A 23,926-nucleotide genomic window follows, 5' to 3' on the forward strand; every position below is an offset into this window, starting at 1 on the left:
AGGGCATGCATATAGGCAGCACCATAAACAAAGGCACATAAAAACCTTCATACATTATATAACCAGCTTTGACTACAGGAATGAATATAAAGCATTGAAATGCAGTGAAAGCCACAAGAAAAACTCTTCTTGCATTATTTACGCTTGATGATTACCTACAGTCTGTGGCTTGGAAAGGAACATTAAATGTGTCATTCTACTCTTCTCTCATGAGCACTTGAATGGAGAATTTTCTCATAGAAATGATGGAAAAATTAGCTTCAGGGCTGGGGAAGCAACTCTATGATAGGGGCTGGCCAAGTGTGTGGGAGGCCTGGGTTTAACGTCCAGCAGAGTAAAGTGACCAATAAACTTCAGCTCACCTTGTGGAACCAGAGCAACTTTAATTTAGTATGGTCACAAACACTGCCAATTACCCAGAGTTTCTGTCACAAGTATCCAAGTTAGAGACACAGAGATGGGGGTGAGGGTAGAGTGGGAAGCCCTCCCCTGACCCTGACCTCTTGGAGGGTGTCAGGGAAAGTCTATTAACTAACGTGGACTATGGGTCTCAGAAAAGAAGCATTTTGGAATTATAGTGCATTTCCTTTCAATTGTTTCTCTTTCCAAACTTCAAGTTTGACCATTTACTGTAGTTGACATAAATATCATGCCTTTTCTTCTTAGTGCCAGTACTGGGGCTTGAACTCAGGGCCTGGCACTACTGTCCCTGAGCTTTTGTGCTCAAGGTTAGTGCTCTACCACTTGAGTCGCAGCTCCATTTGTGGCTTTTTGCTGGTTAACTGGAGATAAGAGGCTCATGGACTTTCTTGCCTAGGCTGGCTTTGAGCCATGATGCTCAGATCTCAGCCTCCTGACTAGCTAGGAGTATAGGCTTAAGTTTCTGGCACTCAGCTTGGGTGTGCTTCTCTTCCTGTGGAGTTTACCTTGGGCTTGGTGACATGAAGTTCTCTCACCATGTGAATATAGTGCTTCTTCCACACCCCCTGCTCAAAGGGAGTCGGGGAGAAACCGATGCACCAGTTAAACCTTAAGCATTTGAGCATCCACAGCTGGTCCAACTCCGCTAAATTCTTCCAGTGCCAGCTCACCTGAAAAACAATCACAGTTAAAAACAAAACCAGCCATGTAATTGTAACCCCTCTGTATGGTATTTTCACAATTAAAAAAAAAAACAAAATAGGATTGGGAATGTGGTTTAGTGGTAGAGTGCTTGCCTAGCACACATGAAGCCCTGGATTCCATTCCTCAGTACTACATGAACAGAAAAAGCCAGACGTGGCTCTGTGGCGCAAGTGGTAGAGTGCTAGGCTTGAGCAAAGAAGCTCAGGGACAGTGCTCAGGCTCTGAGTTCAAGACTCAGGACTGGCAAAAACAAAAAAATAAAGCTCTCCCAGTTCCTCTGCCCATTTTCCCCAGGTTTTGAGCTGTGATTCTGTACCTAAAGTATCTTGTGTTATTTTCCTCCAAATCCCAGCCTACGTAGTTGTTTCTGCCTAGAGTACTTCTATGCAGGCAAAAAGATCTCAATTCAGACTTAGTCTGAGTCAGCCAGAGTCAGCTAGCAACTAGGTACCTGTTAACCATCTTTCTAGCAATAGCTGAAGTACCATAATTATTGTTTTGGGCTGGGAAGGTGGCTCAGTGGTAGAGTACTTGCTTGTATGCCTGAGGCCCTGGGTTCGATTCCTCAGCACCACATAAGCAGAAAAAAAAAAAGCCGGAAGTGGCGCTATGGCTCAAGTGGTAGAGCGCTAGCCTTAAGCTGAAGAGCTGAGGGACAGCGCCCAGGCCCAGAGTTCAGGCCCACGACCGGAACCCCCCCTCCCCTCGCCCCCCCCCCCCCGCCAAAAAAAAATGAGTGGCTAGTTCCTTTTCTCAAGCCTTTGTGAACATACTGGGTCTCTTTCTGTGAACATTTGGGTGTCTTTCACGCTCTTTGTACTTTCTCATGAGCACCTGTTAGCCTGCACTACACAACTTAGGTTTTATTGCAGTTGTATGCTATGCAATAGGACTGTCTTATTAAAGAACCATTTCTCACCGGATGCCTGTCTCCTCAGCTAACAAATAATTTTCTGAGGACACTCATCATGAGGATTGAGTGCTAAATACAGAGTTAGACACAAAAGAGGCTGATGCTCTTTCAAACTGCACAGTCTCAGCATGGGGAGTTTGGATTCAAGTCTTGGAAGCTCCTAAGTTGTCTTTACAATATGCCACACACCACTCCGTTGCCTTTACCTGGGCACAACGACAAAGGCTCCGGGGGTCCAGAAAGGAAAAGATGTAGACAGATAACACGCGTGGGAGCGTGGTAGTGAAATCCAGGGCTTCTGCTGGAATTTTCTCCTGCAACTTTCGACAGCAGAACTTTTGCTGTGACAGGGAACAGCGTGCCAGCAGGCCAGCGAGGATTCTTCTCCTTTGAGAGTCTGTCCATTTGTCAAACTGGAAAGACAGCAAGGCAAGAGACAAAAAAGCTCCAGGGTTAATCTGAGCAGAGATTCACTCTGAGGAAGAGAAGGGAATGACAAAGAAAACCAGCTAAGCAATGTACTGCCAACGTGTAGAGACTCTAGGGGCTGGGAAGGTGGCTCAGTGGTAGAGCGCTTGCCTTGTATGCATGGGGCTCTGAGTTTGATTCCTCAGCACCACATAAGCAGAAAAAGCAGAAGTGGCACTGTGGCTCAAGTGGTAGAGCACTAGCCTTGAGCTGAAGAGCTGAGGGACATCGACCAGGACCAGAGTTCAGCCCCCACAACCGACCAAAAAAAAAATACAAAAAAAAAAAAAAAAAAAGGAAGAGACTCTATCACCTGAGTGAGCCATTTTGCCAGAGGTCCTATCTCCCATGACAGGCCCTGGGAGATAAACTGGGGAAGATGGAGCTAGTTGCATTTTGTCTATCATTACATTGTGTGTGTGTGTGTGTGTGTGTGTGTGTGTGTGTGTGTGTGTGTGTGTATTTAGTACAGTTTATTACAGAGTAGCCAGAAATTTATAATGCATTTAACATGTGATCATGAACTACACTGCCTTTCTAAAAGGGCATAGAAAGTAAGCCTTATGATAGTCAATTTTATTATAGCCATATGTTCTCTTTTTGTAATTAGTAACAATACTATATATCTTGATTAAAATTACTCAGTATCATGGATCTAATCATTGGAATGAAAGTTACTTCAGAGACCATGATTCAAGGGTAGGAAGAAGACTTTGAATAAAATGAAAACAAGAAAGAAAGAAAAAAAGAAAGCACCATAAGAATAAAAATGATAGCCGGGCGCTGGTGGCTCACGCCTGTAATCCTAGCTACTCAGGAGGCTGAGATCTGAGGATCGCGGTTCAAAGCCAGCCCGGGCAGGAAAGACCGTGAGACTCCTATCTCCAATAAACCACCAGAAAACCGGAAGTGGCGCTGTAGCTCAAGTGGTAGAGCGCTCGCCTTGAGCTGAAGAGCTAAGGGACAGCACCCAGGCCCAGAGTTCAAGCCCCACGACCGACAAAAAAAAAAAAAGAATAAAAATGATTTATGGGGCTGGGAAGGTGGCTCAGTGGTAGAGCACTTGCCTTGTATGCATCAGGCCCTGGGTTCAATTCCTCACCACCACATAAGCAGAAAAAGCCAGAAGTGGCGCTGTGGCTCAGGTGGTAGAGTGCTAGCCTTGAGCTGAAGAGCTGAGGGACAGCGCCCAGGCCCAGAGTTCAGGCCCCACAACCGGACAAAAGAAAATTTAAATAAATGATTTATGCATGTGTGCCTGGTTTCTGTCGTCTCTGCATCTCCAGCTCCCACAAAAGGACACTTCTTTGCCAGTTCTCCTGGGATGGCCTTTTAGGGGAAGAAGGAAATACCAGACTGGAACATCTGGAGCTGGGAAGATTCAAGCCCAAGGGGTAGAAGGAGACAGAAGCAGAGCTAAGAGGCTGGATTTTGATGGAGTCACATCTGCTTTGAGGCTTGAACTCAGGGCTTGGGCGCTATCCCCGAGCTCTTGCTCAAAGCAAAAAAAAACACTCAACCTAGACATGGAACTGTAGTTCCATGTCTAGGTTGAGTGTTTTTTTTTGCTTGTTTGTTTTTTGTTTTGTAGTTAATTGGAGATAAGAATCTCCCTGGAATGTTTCTTGCCTAGGCTGGCTTTGAACTGTAACCCTCAGATCTCAGCATTATATAGCTAGGATTATTGAGCTACTGGCACCCGGCTTTGATTGCTTTTATAGTAAGTGGGAGAGCATCAGAGAATGACAAAGGAGATTAGAGGAGTATATAGGTCTCAGTGTTGAAATGGACTTCCTATAATTTTCCTTGAGAGGTGAAGAAAGAATCTGTTGTTTGTTTTTTTTTAACGCTCTGTGATTGCATAGAGATTTGAGTTATGTGGGGACCCAGGATGGCTAGGGTTACAAAACAAAATGCTACATGAGAAAATTTATTATCACTGCAAGAAATCAGACATAACTCAAAATGCCAGGCAGTAGGGGATCAGCTAAACAAACTGTAATATATCAACATGACAGGAAAAGTATGGCATTATGGTGGACTTGAGACTGAGTGATGGAGACTTGGGAATGGAAAAGAAGAAACAAAGTCGGGATGAAAAGCAACATAGAACGGTGTCTCAAGAAGCTAGGGTGGGGACAAAACTTCTCTTCCAAGCCACTACCTAGAAATGTGAACTTTGGCCACCTCTACCCTTTAACTGCCCAAACTTGTGTCCAGAGAATCAAGCTACATGAGGGCTTATCAGCCTCCTGCTTATAGATATCCTCACTTGGTCTGAGCATTAAGTCATCATACATCCCTGTCCAGTAGTAGCCCTTGATGTGTGTGTGCATTGTGTTTGTGTTTTGTGTGTATGTGGTGTGTGAATTTGTTTACTGGGGCATAAAACAGAAGTTGGGAAATGTTGCCCTGGAGTTGGGCTATTCTAGTTCTGTATTCTTTTCAACTTGTGTAGGAGTTCCCTTCTAAACAGTGTTCAGTATCTTGTAATAAGGTAAGAATGAGTCTTAGGATAAGCTACTCCTTCAGAACACTAATTCAAAACTATTTGAATGATAATTTCTAAGGCCTAAAATAAAATTATAGGTTTCTTTTGCATTTGTATAGATTGATGGGAGGAAATACTTCATGGTGTTGCACTCTCAATTTTCTATTATTTCTAATACTCAGAAATATTCCAGCCTAATTTTCATCACTTATACATTAAGGATAATTATGACAACATCGTCAGGCTGTTGTGAAGATTAATGGCTAAGTATGTGTATGTAATATATGTATATATGTTTATATATAATTTCCTAACAATGCATGACTCATTGTAGAAATGACAACTATTATTACAAAATGTTATAGTAATGTTAAAATGATACGTGGATTAAATAAAGTTTAAAACAAAATATATGCAAAAAATTTAAACAAAAAGAAACAAGGGATTGTATACTAAAAAGGATGGAAAATATATTAGAACTACAGAGGTTAGCTGACTTTCTTTGATGCCCACACAAGAGAATGGACACAGATCAGAGGATGAATGTTATAAATATATATATATATATATATATATATATATATATATATGGATTAAAATTGTGCACCAGTAGCTGGTACCAGTGGCTCACACATACAATTCTAGTTTCTCAGGAGACTGGAGATCAATTAAAAGCCAGAGCAGATAATCCAGACTCTTATTTCCAATTAACCACCAAAAAGCTGGAAGTGGTGTTATGGCTCAAGTAATAGTGTTAGCTTTGAGCAGAAAAAGCAAAAAGCGAAAGGCCTTGAGGCTCCAAGTTCAAGCCCCAGAACCACTTTGAAGGTATCTATTAAAGAGAACATTGTAAGATTTTTCTCTAGAGATTAAAAAGATAATCACATTGGTTCCTTATTTCCCTGATTCCAATGGTCAAAGGTAATTTATATACGGCTGCATAGGTGTTCTTTGCCTCAAGGGATTCTCCTTTCTAATTGTGTTTGTTTAAGCTAATAGAAAATGAATTTGCATTCCTTGAACTGCTACCAATTCTTGGTAGTTAGATGACTCAGAATGCAGAGCAGTAGGGAAAATCCCTTTGGAATTTAGAAGGTGCTAGGAATAATCCTGAAAGTATGTAATCCATGGCCAAGCTAACCGTGCAGGAATTTGGTCATTTCCCACATTTCTTCTATTACCTCTCCAGTTAAAAAAAAAAAAAAAAGCCAAGGTCCCAATGTGTGAGGCTGAGGGGCAGTTCTGACTGCAGTTCACAGGCCCACAGGATGCACACTGCCTTCCTGCGGGATGCCTTGTATAGGGTGCCCCTGAATCCAGATCGCAGCAGCACATTATCATAGAGAAGGTGGTACCAGGATCCCAGCTGGAGTTTCAGGAGGGACAAGAGTTGTTTGTGCCCCAGGTCCCACTCATCTTACTCTGAATGATGAGACCTGTTTTTTGGTTTCTGGTGGTGGTTTTGTTTTTTGGGGTTTTTTTGGGGAGTGGGGGTGGGGATGAGGGGGTGGAGGCAGGGTAAACAGGAAGGTTTGACTTTCAGTTTTCTGTTTCTTTATTGATGATACTGTCTTCATCTGGTTCAGTTTCTGAGTCCTATTACCAAAAATTCAGCTTTGCAATTAGAGTATGCATGTTTTGTTTTTTGTTTCTAACAGGCTTAGTGAAATTAGTCCTAAAAATCCATGCTCCTTCATCAAATCTCACATCATTCCCTAAAGTAACTTAATTTTCAAAAATTTAGTATTCATGTCTATGCCAATTAGGAAGCAATTAAATTAGAGTATGTCCAACCCAAAGAATAGTACAGAACAGTTTAAAAAGTAAGGAGGGGGGCTGGGAAGGTGGCTCAGTGGTAGAGCGCTTGCCTTGCATGCATGAGGCCCTGGGTTCGATTCCTCAGCACCACATAAGCAGAAAGAAAAAAGCTGAAAGTGGCACTGTGGCTCAAGTGGTAGAGTGCTAGTCTTGAGCTGAAGAGCTGAGGGACAGCGTTCCCTCAGCCCCACAACGGGACCCAAAAAAAAAAAAAAAAAGTAAGGAGGGGAGGGAAGGGATAATAGGGGAAAAACAAAGGAGGGGGTAACAGTGCTCAATAGGAAATATAGTCATTAACTTACTCATGTAACTATAACCCCTCAGAACAATCTTTACAATAAAAATATTTTAAAAATAGATTTAAAAAAGTAAAGTATAAGCTGGGCACTGGTGGCTCATGCCTGTAATACTAGCTACTCAGGAGGCTGAGATCTGAGGAGCAGGTTTGAAGCCAGCAGGAAAAGTCCCTGAGATTCTTATTTCCAATTAACTATCCAAAAAGCCAGAAGTGGAACTGTGGCTCAAGTAGTAGAGTGCTCATCTGGAGTAAAAAAGGTCAGGGACAGAGTCCAGGCCCAGAGTTCAAGCCCCACAATTGACAATAAAATAAAGTTATTCAGATGGGCACCAGTGTAATACTAGCTGTAATACTAGCTACTCAGGAGGCTGAGATCTGAAGATCACAGTTCAAAGCCGGCCCTGGAGTGCCCATAAAATTCTAATCTCCAAGTAATCACCAAACAAGTCCAAAGTGTCTGGGCTGGAATTGTAGCTTAATGGTAGAGTGCTTGCCTAGCATGCATGAAGCTCTGGGTTCAATTCCTCAGTACCACAAAAACAGAAAAATCTAGAAGTGGTGCTGGGGCTCAAGTGGTAGAGCGCTAGCTTTGAGCAAAAGGAAGCTCAGGGACAGTGCCTGGGTTCTGAGTTCAAGCCCTAGGACCAGCACTAAAAAGGCAAAAGCAAAAAAGGTATTCCCAGTGCTGGGAAGGTGGCTCAGTGGTAGAGTGCTTGCCTTACATGCATGAGGCCCTAGGTTTGATTCCTCAGCATCATAAGCAGAAAAAGCCAGAAGTGTTGCTGTGGCTCAAGTGGTAGAGTGCTAGCCTTGAGCTAAGAGGCAGCACCCAGGCCCAGAGTTTAGCCCCACAACCAACAACAACAACAACAAAAAGATATTCCCATCCTTTTCCACACTTAGAATTCTCCTCCCTGAGTCCAGTATCACTTCATTTCCAGTATGTTCTTCCAGAAAGTCTATGTGATTTCACCTCTTAGCTTAATAATATCCTACGCCAGGGCTTACAGAACAACAAAGATAAGATTTGGCAAACACTAAGGCAAACAAGAAGTCTCTGTTGGTCTTTAGTGAAATAAGCACCAGTGGCTGGCAGGAGACAGCCTGTCTACCTGTGGGCAAAGGGGCTTTTCCAAGGAAGGGGTGGGGCCTGTTCGTTTCAAGAGGAGACACTGCAAGACTGTCACCCATGTCAACTTAGAGAAACTCAAGTGCAGGTTTGGTTTTGTTTTGTTTTAGAGTCAATTCAGGATCCTGATCAGATCAAAACATAACAGCATTCATTTAAATGCTTACCCATTTTCCCAGCAGAGCTTGTCTTTCTTCAAAGATCTGCAATAAATAAAAGATGAGAGTGATTTTATATGTCATGGTTCAAAATAACTTTTACAAGACCAGCATCATTAATGGATTGGTAAATAAGTATGAATTATATCAAGTAAGTTTAAAGGCTTTATTCCTGAGGATTGGGATTTTTGTTGTTGTTATTTGTTCATTTTTGACAGTACTGGGGTCTGAAATCAGGGTGTTGTGCTCACTAGACAGGTGCTTGGCCACTGAACCAACAGAACCCTGAGAGAATACTTACTTATAACCTGAACAAGGCCTCTCTCTTTCATTTATGTTGACTAATTCAAATGAAAGAAGTAACTGTCCTTCTTTTGCTCTACTTTTCTCTTTCTTAAATTGAAATGTTAATTAGAAAAAAAATTGGGGAAGTGGTGCTGTGGCTCAAGTGGTAGAGTGCTAGCTTTGAGCTGAAGGGCTGAGGGACAGTGCTCAGGCCCAGAGTTCAAGTCCCATGACCGAACCAAAAACAACAACAACAACAACAAAAAAAAAAAACAAAGAAAAAAAAGTTGGCCGTACTGGGAAATGAGCTCAGTTTCTAAGCAGTCTACCAATGGAGCCACTCCTTCAGTCCTTTTGGTTATCTTTGAGATAGGGTCTCACTTTTTGCCCAAGACTGGACTGTGATCCTCCTATTTATTCTTCTCCATGTTGCCAGAGATAACATGTATATATCACTATGCCACTGTACCACTGTGGCCCTGTAGCTGGGACAGGTGCATGCCACTGGACAAAATGGATTTGTGAAAACTTTTTGCCCCTGCTGATCGCAAACTGATTCCATTGATCTCTGCTTCAGGTCCCAATAGCTAGGATCAGAGGCTTAAGCCACTAGGCCCAGTCTAACTTAATTGAAAACAAGTTGTGTGGCCCAGGCTGGTCTTGAATTTTTTTCTTTTTTCTTTTCTTTTTTTTTTTGCTGGTTGAACTCTGGGCCTGGGCACTGTCCCTCAGCTCTTCAGATCAAGGCTAGTGCTCTACCACTTGAGCCACAGCGCCACTTCTGGTTTTCTGGTGGTTAATTGGCGATGAGTCACCTGGACTTTCCTGCCCGGGCTGGCTTTGAACCTTGATGCTGGGATCTCAGCCTCCCGAGTAGCTAGGATTACAGGCGTGAGCCCACCGGTATCTGGCTGGCCTTGAATTCTTGATCTGCTCCCCTCAGTTCCCTAAACATTGAGATTATACTTGGCTAAGTCGTTGTTTTTAAAAGAAAAGAAATAAGGAGAAAATTCAATTGTAAAAAGAAATCAATTTTAGGTTTTGAAAGGAGATGAAAAACAATAACAAAAAAATAGAAAAATGGAGATCCCCTTGCCAAATGTTTTCATAGGAATGGCAAGAAAATTTATAAAATGTATAAAGGAGCAGCTCTGGTTTTTATATTTCAGCACGTACACTTGTGAATGAGAGGTCATGTGCCTCTGCGTGTGAAGGATTATCTTGTAAAAGTGTGTTTCGGGGCTTGTAACTGAGTATTATTTGCATAGACTCATTCACCTTCTAACTACACTTTCTGTTCATCAGTTATTTTTCCACATTTTTACTAGCATCAATTAATGGTACAAAAGGGCTTCGTTTTGGCATGTCCTTCTAGGACTATAAGTAGCCTGAGCAGACTCATCCCTGCCCTCAGGCTATTCTTATGCACTATATTTTGGACAAAAACCATGTCTTTTTTCTGCTGATTCCATGCTGTGCCTATCACAAGCATCCAGGATTATGGAACCAATGTCTGTATGAGGTCTAGCATATGAACATGTTGATGTTTTCCTGAACATATGCGAATCTGAATGAGTGAGAAAGGAAAAACTAACATGGGTATATCTGCCGGAGGAGGAATTATGAAGAGAGGAGGAGAGAGTCATAAACATATGTGTCTGTCTCTCCCACTCCAACAACACACCCTCTGTCAGCTTTCAGAATTGGGATCGATGCTTTCTCCTTCCTCTTGGCATTAGGAGACTCTCCACCAGAAGAATCTTACTGTTTGGAGAAGCGGCACAGGCCTATTTCTTGCCTTGTTGTAGAGAGCTGGCATTATGTTTCCAGATAGTGTTTTCCTCTGTCGTGTGTGTGTGTGTGTGTGTGTGTGTGTGTGTGTGTGTGTGTGTATGTGTGTGTGTGTTCATTAAGACTACCCTTGATTAGAAATATAATTCTGAGCAAATCATTTCACTGTGAGGTCCTCAGTTTTACATACCCTGTTTTGGAGTGAATCTTTAGTCCATAGATTTGCGACCAGGTTCTTCATTTTAAAGACCTGGAAAAGAGCTTGGCACTATGGCTCATACCTGTAATCCTAGCTACATAGGAGGTTACAAGCAGGAAGATCAAGGTGGCCTGGGCAGAAAAGTCTCAACAGAAGTTGGTTGTGGTGGTGCACACCTGTTACCCCAGCTACAGCAGAAAGTGTAGAATGAGAGGTTCCAGGTCCCAGTATATGCTGAGGCAGGAAGCAACACCCTAACTCAAAAAAAATCAGTACATAAAAGGCCCAGAGGCACAACCAAAAAAAGAGCTGAAAAATAAGTATCTATTTGAAATTGAAATATTAAAATGGATCTTCTTTTGCAGAATGCTGCAGTTTGTTTACATCACAGTTTATCCACAGCCTGCTGTTAAGTCAAAATCCTATGGTGGTTATTTCAGTCTGTTGACACTGCAATTACATATTTCCCTACTTGACACCATCATGGTATAGAAAGGAGATACTTAGAGGCTCCTCAATTATGACTGATTGGTGGCAACAAAGTGGTTTTGTTGGGAACACTCTCAACATGCACTCTAATACGTGTGTGAATCATGCTCTCAAAGAAGTGTGAATTGCCTGCTTAAAAAAAATTGTATGTACTGAAGATGTACAACATGGTGCTTTGATATACATAGACAGAGTGAAATGATGGCTAGCTTCAAGCAAATTACACTGCTCCTTACCACCCACAGTTGGCTTCGAGTGAGGTAGTGAGGACAACTTCGCTTTGCTTTTGTTTTTTGTTTTTGTTTTTTTGTTTGGTGTCCGAACTGGGGATGAACTCAGGGCCTTGTCCTTTCATTAGGCTTTTTTGCTCAAGGCTGGTTCTCTAGCACTTGAGTCATACCTCTACCTCTTGCTTTTTGGTGGCTAACTGGAGATGAGTCTCACAAGCTTTTCTGCCTGGGCTAGTTTCAAACTGTGATCCTTAGATCTCAGCCTCCTAAGTAGCTCAGATTACAGACATGAGCCACCAAGTGTCCTCCTAGAACCACTTCTAATTACAACACTGGGTGGGAACAATATACACACCTGTGTGTGTGTGTGTGTGTGTGTGTGTGTGTATGTGTGTGTGTCTGTGTGTATCTGCACATGCATGCGTGCTCAGGATTGAACCTAGGGTTTTGTGCAGGTGAGACAAGCACTCTACCACTGGGCTAGATCCCCATGTATTTCTGGAACATTTTTTCCACTAAAAATTCTCAATGTTTGAATTGCTTTGTAACCTGTTACATTTTCTATCTTGATGATACTTTTTTAGGTACCTTAATTTGGATTCAATCCCTGTGTAAAAACTGCTGTGAAGTTAAAATCCTGTGACTGTTTTTTTAGTCCAAGGCAGTTACGGTAGTTCACACCTGACTACAGAATAGAAGAAAGACAAGATTAAAAGCAAAATGGGGGGCTGGGAAGTTGGCTCAGTGGTAGAGCGCTTGCCTTGCATGCCTGAGGCCCTGGGTTCGGTTCCTCAGCACCACATAAGCAAAAAGAAAAAAGCCAGAAGTGGCGCTGTGGCTCAAGTGGTAGGGCACTAGCCTTGAGCTGAAGAGCTGAGGGACAGTGCTCAGGCCCAGAGTTCAGGCCCCACAACTGGACCCAAAAAAAAAAAAAAAAAGCAAAATGGGATCTTACAATTGCATTGATCACTGGTGACACTGCCCTGGTCTTGAAATGTAGAAAAACTCTTGAGATTACTAGATGGTTACCTTTGGTCACGTGGCCAGTGTTTTTAATGCCTTTCACTCTGTCAGAATAAAAGATCTGGAGGGAACCTAGAGGTCTTCTGATCCAAGCCATTCCATTTAACAAAGGATGACAAAGCACAGAGAAGGTTGGAAGCCTACTCAAGGCATGGAGGAAATTATTAGGATGGGAGACCTTGAACCAAGTTTTCCATTCCCCAGGGTGTTTTTCTTCATTTGCTTTTATTTGCATGTGATGTGATGTGGTGTGTGTGTGTGTGTGTGTGTGTGTGTGTGTGTGTGTGTGTGTGTGTGTGTGTGTGTGTGTGTGTGTGTGTGTGTGTGTGTGTGTGTGTGTGTGTGTGTGTGTGTGTGTGTGTGTGTGTGTGTGTGTGTGAGCTGCCGGTCCTGGATTTGAACTCAGGGCCTGGATGCTGTCCTGGAGCTTTTGTGCTCAAAGATAGCACTCTATCACTTAAGCCACAGCTCCATGTCTGGCTCTTTGGTGGTTAGTTGGAACTAAGGCTCTCACAAGCTTTTCTGCTAAGCTGATTTTGAATCATGATTCTCAGATCTCAGCCACTGGAGTAACTAGAATTATAGGTGTAAGCCACAGTACCTAGCTTTGCATTTACTTTTAAACTGCTTTAATGTTTTAAAATATAATTTTGTTATTCTTATTGTAATTTTTTCTTCCCAGCTGTGAGGCTTGCACTTGGCCTATGCACTGTCCCTGAGCTTCTTTGGCTCAAGGTTAGCACTCTATCACTTGAGCCACAGTGCCACTTCCAGCTTTTTCAGTAGTTTTTTGGAGATAAGAGTCTTATGGCCAGGTGCTGGAGGCTCATGCCTGTACTCCTAGTTACTCAGGAGGCTGAGGATCGTGGTTCAAAACCAACCTGGGCAAGAAAGTCCATGAGACTCTTATTTCCAATTAACCAAAAAACAGTAGATCTGTGACTGAAAGTGGTAAAGCACTTTGCTCAAGTGGAAAGGCTTAGGGACAGTGCCCAGGCCCTGAGTTCAAGTGCCATGACCAGCAAAAATAAAATAAAAAGTCTCACAGATTTTCCTGCCCAGACTGGCTTTGAATCACAGTCCTCAGATCTCAGGATTACAGGTGTGAGCTACCAGCACCTGGCTTATTGTTATTATTTAAGTTTTGTACAGAAGGGTTACTGTTTCATAAGTCACGTAATGAGTATATTTCTTTTTGACCATTGGCACCCCCTTCTTCTTTTTTTTGTGGGTCGTGGGGCTTGAACTCTGGGCTTGGACGTTGTCCCTGCGCTCTTCAGCACAAGGCGAGCGCTCTACCGCTTCAGCCACAGCACCACTTCTGGTTTTCTAGTGGTTTATTGGAGATAAGAGTCTCACAGACTTTTCTGCCCAGGCTGGCTTTGAACCGTGATCCTGAGATCTCAGCCTCCTGAGTAGCTAGGATTACAGGCGTGAGCCACCGGCACCCAGCACCCCTTCCTTCTTTTACACCCATTTCCCCTCTTCCATCCCTGCTCACAGTTTATTGCATAATTTATTTTCCACATAATGTCTACTGAGGACCATGACTACAATTGAATTGCTTTAAATTTTGAAGCATTAGCATACCATATAAAATCAAAACAACAGCAAACAATAGGAAGCTATCTCTTCTAATAGACAGCACCCCCAGCCACTAAGACTCCACAATTTTTAAAAACTCGATATTAATAGTTCAGTATAGGGCTGGGAATGTGGTTTAGTGGTAGAGCACTTGCCTAGCATACATGAAGCCTGGGTTCCATTCCTCCACATAAACAGAAAAAGCCGGAAGTGGCGCTGTGACTCAAGTGGTAGAGTGCTAGCCTTGAGCACAGAGAGGCTCAAGGACAGCGCCTAGGCTCTGAGTTCAAGCCCCAGGACTGACAAAAAAAAGTTCAATAAAACCATATATAAATACTAGACATTATGTTCATCTGGACACATACAGGTATGTGTATACACATGCAAGGATTTTTTTTTTTTTTGTCAGTCATGGGGCTTGAACTCTGGGCTTTGGCACTGTCCCTTTGTTCTTCAGCTCAAGGCGAGCACTCTACCACTTGAGCCACAGCGCCACCTCTGGTTTTCGAGTGGTTTATTGGAGATAAGAGTCTCACATTATTTCCTGCCTGGGCTGGCTTTGAACCACGATCCTCAGATCTCAGCCTCCTGAGTAGCTAGAATTACAGGCGTGAGCCACCGGCGCCCAGATAAAGATTTTTAAAAAATAATTTCACTCCAAGCCAGACATCAGTGATTCACATCTGTAATCCTAGCTATTCAAGAAGCTGAGAGCTGAGGATCAAAGTTCAAAGCCAGCCCGGCAGGAAACTCTTATCTCCAATTAACCCCCCAAAAGCCAGAAATGGAGCTGTAGGGTCAAGTGTTAGACTGGTAGAGCACCCTGAGCAAAAAAGCTCACGGACAGTACCCAGGTGCTGAGTTGAAATCCTAGCACCAGCACACAAAATGACAATAATAATTTTACTTCAAATAGAGCCTAACTAAACAAAAGATTTTTGGAATATGCAAGTCCTGAGCAATGAAATAATTATTTTCTCTAGGCATTACCCCTAAAATCCACTGATCAGTCAGTGTGAAACAGAAAGGCCAGATCCTCTTCACAATCTACAAGGCCTCTCTGTGAGATCATGCCAGCTTCAGCTCAGATCAGCAATGGTGTCAGTAGTGGAGATTACATTTCAGCCCACCTTATTCCTCTGTCCCCAAGAGGAGTCCATACCTGTTCAACTCAGAACCTGTTTCTTGGGGCTAGATCATAACATGATGGTAGAGCCCTTCCCTAGCAAGTGCTAAGGCCCTGGGTTCAAGCCTCAGCAGTACAAATAGTAAAGGAATCTGCGGTCACTCAATTTGCATCAGGTACTCAGATACTTTTAGGCTATTAAGGCATTTTTCCCCCCTCCACAGTGGCTGAATTGATCAAGACTTAATTTTCCAAAGAAAATTTCTGAAACCCACAAATCTAACAACTTTGTATTTGAATTCAAGTCACTTTCTCACACGTGTGTAAAACTTTCACAGTTCTATGGAAAAACAGATTTAAAAATTAAACATTCAAGTTAGGGGAATAAGCTGTTATATAAACTGTGGAGAGTGAGGGGAATTGCAAACAGGTGCTCAATAAATAATTGTGCTGATGGAAATGATTTTGATAAGATTTGTTTGGTGAGCACAGGTATCAGTGGAGGCCTTTCTCTCTACTCTCCTAGCTCCTTTTTTTTGGAGGGGGGGGTAGGGTCGGTTGTGGGGCTTGAACTTGGGGCCTGAGCACTGTCCCTGAGTTCTTTTGCTCAACCACTTTGAGCCACAGCTCCACTTCTGATTTTTGAATGGTTAATTGGAAATAAGAGTCTCCTGAGGACTTTTCTGCCTAGGATGTCTTTGAACCGTAAACCTCAGATTGCAGCCTCTTGATTGCAGCTAGGATTGCAGGTATGAGCCACTGAGTACCTGGCTTCCTGGCTCCCTTTTATATCCCTCCTCTCTCATTTCCTTACCTGTTTTTCTTTTTAAGTTCTCTTTATTCCAAACCTTCTTCAGCTCCTCTGCCTCTCTCTAAAAAATTTTTCCTATTTCATATTAGAGTAGGAAGGGAAAGTCCTGAAAGAGGACCAGATCAAAGACTGTCTTTGGCCAGGCTTTGGTGGCTTATGCCTGTAGTCTTGGCAAGTCAGGGGGCAGAGATCTGAGGATTATGGTTGGAAGTCAACCAGGGCAGGAAAGTTTGTCAGACTCTTATCTCTGATTAAGTACCAAAAAGCTGGAAAGTGGAGCTATGGCTCAAGGATAGAGAGCTAACCTTGAGTGAAAAAGCTAAGGGACTCAGGCCTGGCAAGGAAGGAAGGAAGGAAGGAAGGAAAGAAAGAAAGAAAGAAAGAAGGAAGGAAGGAAAAAAAAGAAACAAGTCCTTGCTAGAAGGATTTATGCCTCTGTTAGGGTTAGAGAAGCGAAGGACAGACTCCAGGCCAATGAAGATGACAGTCAATGAAAGATGCCCAGGTCAGGACATAGTGGTTCATACCTGTAAGTCCAGGGAAAATAAATACCTGCATACATAAAGAAAGATAGAAAGATGGAAAGAAAGAAGAAAAAATGAAAGAAAGGAAGGAAGAACAAAGAAAGAAAGAAAGAAATCATAATCCAAGTTACTCCAAAATGGAGACAGGAGGATTGAGGTCAGTTGCCACTTTAGGCAAAAGTTGGTGGGATTCTATCTCAAAAATAAACTTAAGGGCTGGGATGTAGCTCAGTGGCAAAGCGCTTGCCTAGCAAGTGCAACGTCCTGGGTTCGATCCCCAGTACCAAAAAAGAAAAGACAAAAAAAAAATAAACTTAAAGCTGAGAGCTAGTGGTTTAATGCCAATAATCTTAGCCACTTAGGAGACAGATCTGAGGGCTGAGCCAGCCAGGGCAGTCAAATCTGAGAAACTATTTCTTAGCCCTAATTAACCAGCAAAAAGCTAGAACTTGAGGTGTGTGGCTCAAGTGATAGAGCACCAGCTGTGGTGAAAAAAAAATATCAGAAGGGAAGGGAAATACAGGGAGTATGCTCTACTTACTTCAGGTGCTTTCCTAAAACAGAGGGTCCCAAGTTCAATACCCAATACCACCAAAAAAAGAAAAGAATTGGTATCAGGGAGTACTGGACTCATGCTCACCTCTTTTGTTCTAGGAGCTGTTTCAGGCACTGAAGATTCAAAGAGTGAGAGGGAGACTCAGCCTTACTACATTAGAGTTGATTGGGAAAGGCAGAAAAAAATGTTGGGACCAAAGAGAAGGAGCCAGGAGGCAGAGTGAACTCTCAGTGGGAGGGGAGAGTTGGAGCTCACTTGGAACACTCATGTGGTGGGTGGGCATCAGGTGCCAGAGAAGGCAAGCTGAGAGGCTGGCTGAGGGAGAGCCAGGGCAAAAAGGGGCCTCCAGGATATACTTAGGGAACTGGCATTTACTTTTTGTAATGGAGCCTATTTTCAGTTTCACATAATAGGATTGGCATTTCAGAAAGCTCATTCTGGAACCAAAACAGACATAAGGAGAGAGGCAGCAAAACCACTTAGGGGGTAAATGCAATCATGTGCCTGGCAAGGGATGAGGGGAGAATGAACGGAGAATGTGGAGCTGGAGGATGGATGGGGAAAAGGACTGAGAGATGTCTGAGAGGAAGACTCGTGGGGGCTGAGAGCAGATGGCCTCTCCTGTCTCCAGATGTCTACATATATCAAGAATGTAAGTTGCATTGAAGGAAGGCAACCTGGAGGGAGAAGCTATGTCTTCCTTTACAACCAGGAGCAGGACTGGTCACTAATTATGTCAAGGCAGCGGTCCTCTAGGCTCACTGGTCTTGAGTTACCATGTAAAACTTACTGTGTGCTGGGCATGTATCTAGGCCTCTTCATTGTCCTGTAGAGGAAGGCTAACCAGGAAAGCCAATGCAAACAGAAAGCTCATCCTGTAGTGAGTGAAGTTCTGTGTGTGTGTGTGTGTGTGTGTGTGTGTGTGTGTGTGTGTGTTTGCTTGCACGCGCATGTGTGTGCTGGTCCTGAGGCTTGAACTCAAGGCTGGGGGCACTGTCCCTGAGAATTTTTTGCTCAAGGCTAACACTTTACCACTTGAGCACAGCTCCATTTCTGGCTTTTTGGGGGCAGTTAACTGGAGATGAGTCTTTCAAATGTGTCTTCCCAGGCTGGCTTTGAACTGTGATTTTCAGATCTCAGCCTCTTCAGTAGCTAGGATCACAGGTGTGACCACCAGTGCCTGGCTCATGAATTTCTTTTCTGACCCAAGACTCTTGTATCATTTTACTGTTAAATAGGATAATGTTCTATTTCATAAGGCAACTAACTCATTAATTTATTAGCTTATAAAGTGAGGAAAGATCAATTCTCAGGCCTGATTGTGAGAAGGAAGATTTCTGATCTGGGGAATGGTGTAAAATAGAGCTTTTCACCAGGAGGAGGAACTGGTGCAGAGGACAAAGATGATGAGGTCAGTTTTACACATGTGAATTGGATTTTACTACCAACTAAATGTGGTACTGCTGTACAAGTACTGATTACCAGAGTTCACACACCTGCTGGTCATTTCTACCCCTTACTGAAGCAGGATTTTCCTGCTTCAACCTGGCGGCTGACCACTCTCATGCCTCATAAACCCAATGTGTTCCTTTGTTTGGCGTATTCTACTAGTGTCTGCCAGAATGCAACAGGAAAATAAAATTAGGAGAAGTTGATATAGAACTCTAATTGGCTGAAATGTTCTCACTGTATTTATTTGATGCATTTCACCAGCGCTAGCCAGAAACTCCATTTGATGAGAACTCTGAGTCTGTTGTCAACTTTGCCCACATAGCAAAAGCTCAATAACTTGTTTGAAAACAAGTCCTTCATTATGTTTTTTCATCCATCAAAGAATCCTAAACAATTGTTGTCATATTTTGATCGTCCAACTTTTGCTGCTATCTTTCCCTTTTAAGGCAAGTATCCAAAGGATAGAAGTCTGGCCACTTACCTGGTCATTCAAAAGCTGGTGATTTAGAGGTGTCCAGGTGCTCATCTTTGTCTGCATTTTGGGTCCATCTGTGCTTCTGGGGGGTGCAAATGCCATCACAAAATATCATGGTATTCTTTCATCAGACAGACTACACCTATTTGAAGAAATGAATCACACATTATTTAGAATTCTACAAATACTAATGCCATGACGTTTTTTTAATATGTGGGAAGAAGGGATAAATTGGAAGAGCATTTATTTATTCAAGTTTTAGGCATAAGAAATTGTTTCATTGCAGTACTATTAATTGGAAACCAGCTATAAAAGTTCACCTGAGCAGGCAAAGTAAGATATAAAGCATCTCCAAGCACTGGTGGCTCCTGATCATAATTCTAGTGACTCAGGAGGCTGAGATCTAAGGATCCCAGTTCAAAGCCCGCCCAGGCAAGAAAGTCCATGAGACTCTCATCTCCAATTAGTGAATCTGTGGCTCAAAGTGGTAGAGCACTAGCTTTGAGTACAAAAGTGCAAGGACAGCACTCAGGTCCTGAGTTCAAGCCCCACAACTGACAAAAAAAAAAGATACAAAACATCATCATTTTAACTGGATAGTCTAGATCTGCACAGTCAAAATTAGCTATTGTTCTTTGCTATTGATTTACACTCTTTTCTTTTTTAATTTCATTTCATTCTTTGGCTAGCATATATTAACAATATGAGGATTTTGTCTTTGGTGGTATTAGAGCTTAAACTCAAGTCCTCACATTTCCTAGGCTGGCACTCTACCATTTAAGTCATGTCTGCAGCCATGCTTTTTTTTTGCTGGTTATTTTGGAGATGGAGTCTAGCAAACTTTTCTGCCTAGGCTGACCTTGAACCAAGATTCTCCAGATCTCAGCCACTTGAGTAGCTAGGACTATAGGCATGAGCCTCTGACTTCAAGGGGATTTCATTGTGCCACACTTACTCATAAATATGCAAAGTATTTCCATCCTCTTCATCCCTCAGCATCTTTTCTCCATCCCTTCCTTCCTCCTTCATTCCTTTTCCTTCCTTCCTTCCTACCTTCCTTCCTTCCTTCCTTCTCTCCTTCCTTCCTTCTCTACTCTCTTCTATCTCTTTTCTTTCTTTCTTCTTTCTTCCTTCCTTCCTTGCAAGGTGACAGGTCCTTAGTACATGCACTTCCAACATGATCTATGCCATTTCCTCCACCATCACCATTAACAGCTTTATTAAGAATTATGAACAACTAGTTAGGAATATAAGGCTAGTCATTCCTAATGTAATAGAGTCCACAGACTACCACGAGAGAGGTATTTCAAAACAAAACAAAAAGTCAGGCCAGTAGCTCATACCTATAATCCTAGTTACTCTAGAGGCTGAGGTCTAAGAAAAATGATTCAAAGCCAACCTGGGCAATAAAGTCCATGAAACCCTGAGTCCAAGCCTGAATACCAGCACTCCCAGCACTCATGCACACATGCACGCGTGCACGCGCACACACACACACACACACACACACACACACACACAATTAATCCTGTCACTTTTCAACTCAAAAACCTTCCTAGGCTTGCTAATGACTCCAGAATTCAGACTCCTTGGCATGAAATTCAGATTCCACTGTGAGTGTGCCTCCATGTACCTTTTCAGCCTCATCCTCCTCTTCCAGGCATTCTGCCCAGACACAGAGACTGCCTGACCACCATGAGAACGTGGCACCAGAATCTGATGCTTCTGTTTTTTCTGATTCTGATCATCTGAGTCCTAATAACACACTACATAATAGATGCTCAGCAAATATTTGTTGAATCAATGTAAGAAATAAATATTTGTTGAATCAATGTAAGAAATAAACACAATAGAGGAGGGGGATTAAAAGTAATGGAAATGTACAGTGAAACTCAAAACATTATGAAATGGGCACTGGGGTAATACTCAGGCTTACTGGATTTTTCTTTAGAGCTTACAAAGCAGAACAGGATTGAGTTTCTCTGCTGACACACAATTCATTCACCCTACTCTATGGTGTCTTTAGACAGGCAATCTCAAACATAATCAGGAAGTATAGGTTTGAATTTGAATTTGAAACCATCTTATACTCAACTAGTTAAAAACAAAGAAAAATGATAATGAAGCACAAAGAGATAACGCTTGATCTTCATTATTTGCTAGTTGTTAATTTTGCAAATATGAATCTCCTTGTACTTGAACTGGCAGCTAGAAGAGGAGAGAAAAATGTCATCCCCACGAGCAGTGACAAGGCTGGTAGAAGACCTCAGAGTTGTCCCAAATAGTCTCCATCTATTTCATGCACTGCCCTCGCTCTCACCTGCTTCAGTTTGTCTCTCTCCTCAAGTCTACAGCGCTGGGGTTGCCATAGCTGCACGGGGTCAGTTTTTTCTTTGACTCCTTCCAGTCTCCACCCCTCCCAGCTTCCAGCAGTCCAATCACCATCTATAAATCTTATCCCTGGCATCCGGGGTCTCTGAGGCAACAATGTGTGGTCTCTTGATTGGCTGAGACATCCAAGAAGGCTGGTTCCAAAATTGGGCACAGAGCTGAAATTAAAAAGTGTGGGAAACAGTTGGATGGGAGGGGCTGCAACATCCCAGTATAAGCAAGGATGGAGACCCATTAAATCCCCAGACAAGCAGCCTTGCACATCTTCTTTCAAGATGTGCTGCAGTTGTATTCCAATACAGCTCTCTCCTACTGAGCATGTCCAGTTAGATCATTCTGCTCAGGTCACTCCTGAGTTCCGAAATGCAAACTCCACTTTGCCATGTTTTATCAGTGGCCAATAGGTAAAAGACGGTTGGAGGAAAAAGAATTTGTGACTGGCTCAATGGAAGAATAGCACCTGCAGCAGGAAATGGAAGGACGTGAGGGAATTACCCAATACACAAACATATAAACGCTTCAACACAAATTTCATTTGATTATATTATGGAATTGAGGCTGAGTGACAGATACACCAGGGAACCGGCAGATGGCATGCCCTAATAAGAATAAATTTGTGTCTCACAAAATTCTAGCTACTTTCATTAATTAAATTTGTGGAGCACCCATCCTGTAGAAAGGATCAGAGAAAGAATACAAGGAGTTTTTGCAAAATATGTAGCAAGGTAAACTGGAAAACGCAATGCATAAATAACTAATGGAAGGCTCAGGATCATACGACTGCAACAGAATTATAAGCAAGCGCTTGAGAATCCCATGAAGTTAACAATTCCAGACCTGAGCTTCTTCAGCTAGTGGGTTTTTTTTTCTTATGAGAAGCAGCTAACACGCACATACACAATCCTGAGAACCAAAAAGAACCAACAGTTTTCCCCACCAATTTTCCCCCTAAAACAATGCCCTCTCTTCCTACTTAAGCAAATGCACATAACCCTGTGTATTATGCTTCGTAATTTAAAAATAAGCCCTATTTGTACATCCCCAAATAAAATAGAAAAAGGAAAGTGGAGCCTGTGGAGGCTGATGCTTTCCCTAAATTAACAAAGGATCAGCCAGTGGCCTGACTGAAATGAGAACCCAGGCCTGTCTGAATTCCAGCCTAGAGGTTTTTTCCGTGTGACCAGGCTGTATGTAAATGAATAAACAAAGCCTTTAGGGAGATGAGGGGGCGGTCTGGGGGAGCCATGTAGATGTAATACTAAATTACCATGCAATACCAGTTAACCTTTACGAGTTCAAAACGGGTTTATCCAGGAGACCAGTTTTAACAATGTGGAGAGAGCGGGGCCACAGCTGTGAAGTTGGCGCTTGTTAAAGACTTTGTAATGGTGGTAACATCACAGAAGGAAAGTGAGATGGGACTGAGAGGACATGTATCTCACTTTATCCTCGTGGGATTTGGATATTCTCATCCCTGATAAAAGGCCTCTTTTGTCTCCATTTTCAGCAGTGCCTTCTGCACCTCCTGTCCTACAGCTTATATGTCTGATACTGGTCCCCAAAGACAGTACACCCCAGCACGCCCGAGTTCCCAGTGAGTCACACCATTTTCACCCATTCATAGTGAGCCCACACACCTAACCCAGCGGCTGTGACACTTCAATGTTTCTTTGTACCCGGAACAACTCAAACATAAAGAGAAGTTTAGACATAAAGAAATACCTTAAAGTTCCAATCAAGATGTTTATTTTGTTTAAATATTTGTGTGCGTGTTGACTAGGAATGATAGAAGTTCCTTCTTCATATGTTCCAGGTCTTGTTCTCCTCCTTGTCTGCCTAGAAACAGGCATTGTTAGGAAATTGGTGTGAGCCTTCTTGTCTTTTTTTTTTTAATGTGTTTATGGGGCTGAGAATGTGGCTTAGGGGTACGCTGCTTGCCTAGCAGGCATGAAGCCCTGGGTTCGATTCCTCAGTACCTACATACACTGAAAAAGCCAGAAGTGGTGCTGTGGCTCAAGTGGTAGAGCGTTAGCCTTGAGCACAGAGAGGCTCCGGGACAGCGCCCAGGCCCTGAGTGTATGCCCTGGGACTGGCCAAGAAAAGAAAAGAAAGAAAAGTTGTTGTTGTTGTTTTATTATAGACACATGTCAGTCCTCACACACAATATGTATTGCTGCTAGTATCTTGTAACTCGCTTTTCCACTTACTAGTGTGTGCCACGGATTGAGCCACGTCCACCACCCAGGGCCATGGCTGCATCTTTTCCTCTCCGGACGTGCGCCGAGCCTGACAAGTCCTCACAGGACGGTGTGCTGTAAATTAATTAACCGAGTAAATAAATAAACGCATCCAGCCGCACATCGCCGGATCTCGGAGCCACGAGGGGCCTGGAAAACATCAAGGCACACAGAGACTTCTTCCACCTGCCACCTGCCTGCTCCGTCGCGACACACTGCCTTGACCTCTGACCTTTCTGGGTAGTGCGCGCGCGCGTGTAAATCATCGGCTCTCCAATCGCGTCTGCGCCGGGGAAGACGGAGCCGGCCGCCGGCAACCGCGGGCCTCACCTGCCTCACAGGCTCTCGGCAAA

The 23,926-nt window shown here is 43.0% G+C and overlaps 1 protein-coding gene across 5 annotated transcripts in view; it reads right to left on the reverse strand.

Moving 5' to 3' along the window:
• Positions 1 to 23,090, reverse strand: part of Fbxo16 (F-box protein 16) — a 44,060-nt gene extending 20,970 nt beyond the window's left edge. For 4 of the 5 annotated variants that reach the window (XR_011370790.1, XM_070016751.1, XM_070016754.1 and 1 more), the window contains exons 1-5: positions 21,266 to 21,504; positions 18,952 to 19,087; positions 8,410 to 8,445; positions 2,245 to 2,451; positions 927 to 1,091 (exon numbers count right to left, since the gene is read on the reverse strand). Coding sequence is in view for 4 of the 5 variants with exons in the window: in XM_070016751.1 (XP_069872852.1) it covers positions 927 to 1,091; positions 2,245 to 2,451; positions 8,410 to 8,445; positions 18,952 to 19,047 (504 nt within the window). In the remaining variant the exon portion in view is untranslated. Of the gene's footprint in view, positions 1 to 926; positions 1,092 to 2,244; positions 2,452 to 8,409; positions 8,446 to 18,951; positions 19,088 to 21,265; positions 21,505 to 23,058 lie in introns of those variants that run through there. The other variant, XM_070016753.1, reaches the window with a different exon arrangement.
• Between the last annotated feature and the right edge of the window lie 836 nt (positions 23,091 to 23,926).

Source organism: Dipodomys merriami, unplaced genomic scaffold, assembly GCF_024711535.1.
Source record: "Dipodomys merriami isolate MVZ:Mamm:240054 unplaced genomic scaffold, mDipMer1.0.p SCAF_12, whole genome shotgun sequence".
NCBI classification, from domain to species: Eukaryota; Metazoa; Chordata; class Mammalia; order Rodentia; family Heteromyidae; genus Dipodomys; species Dipodomys merriami.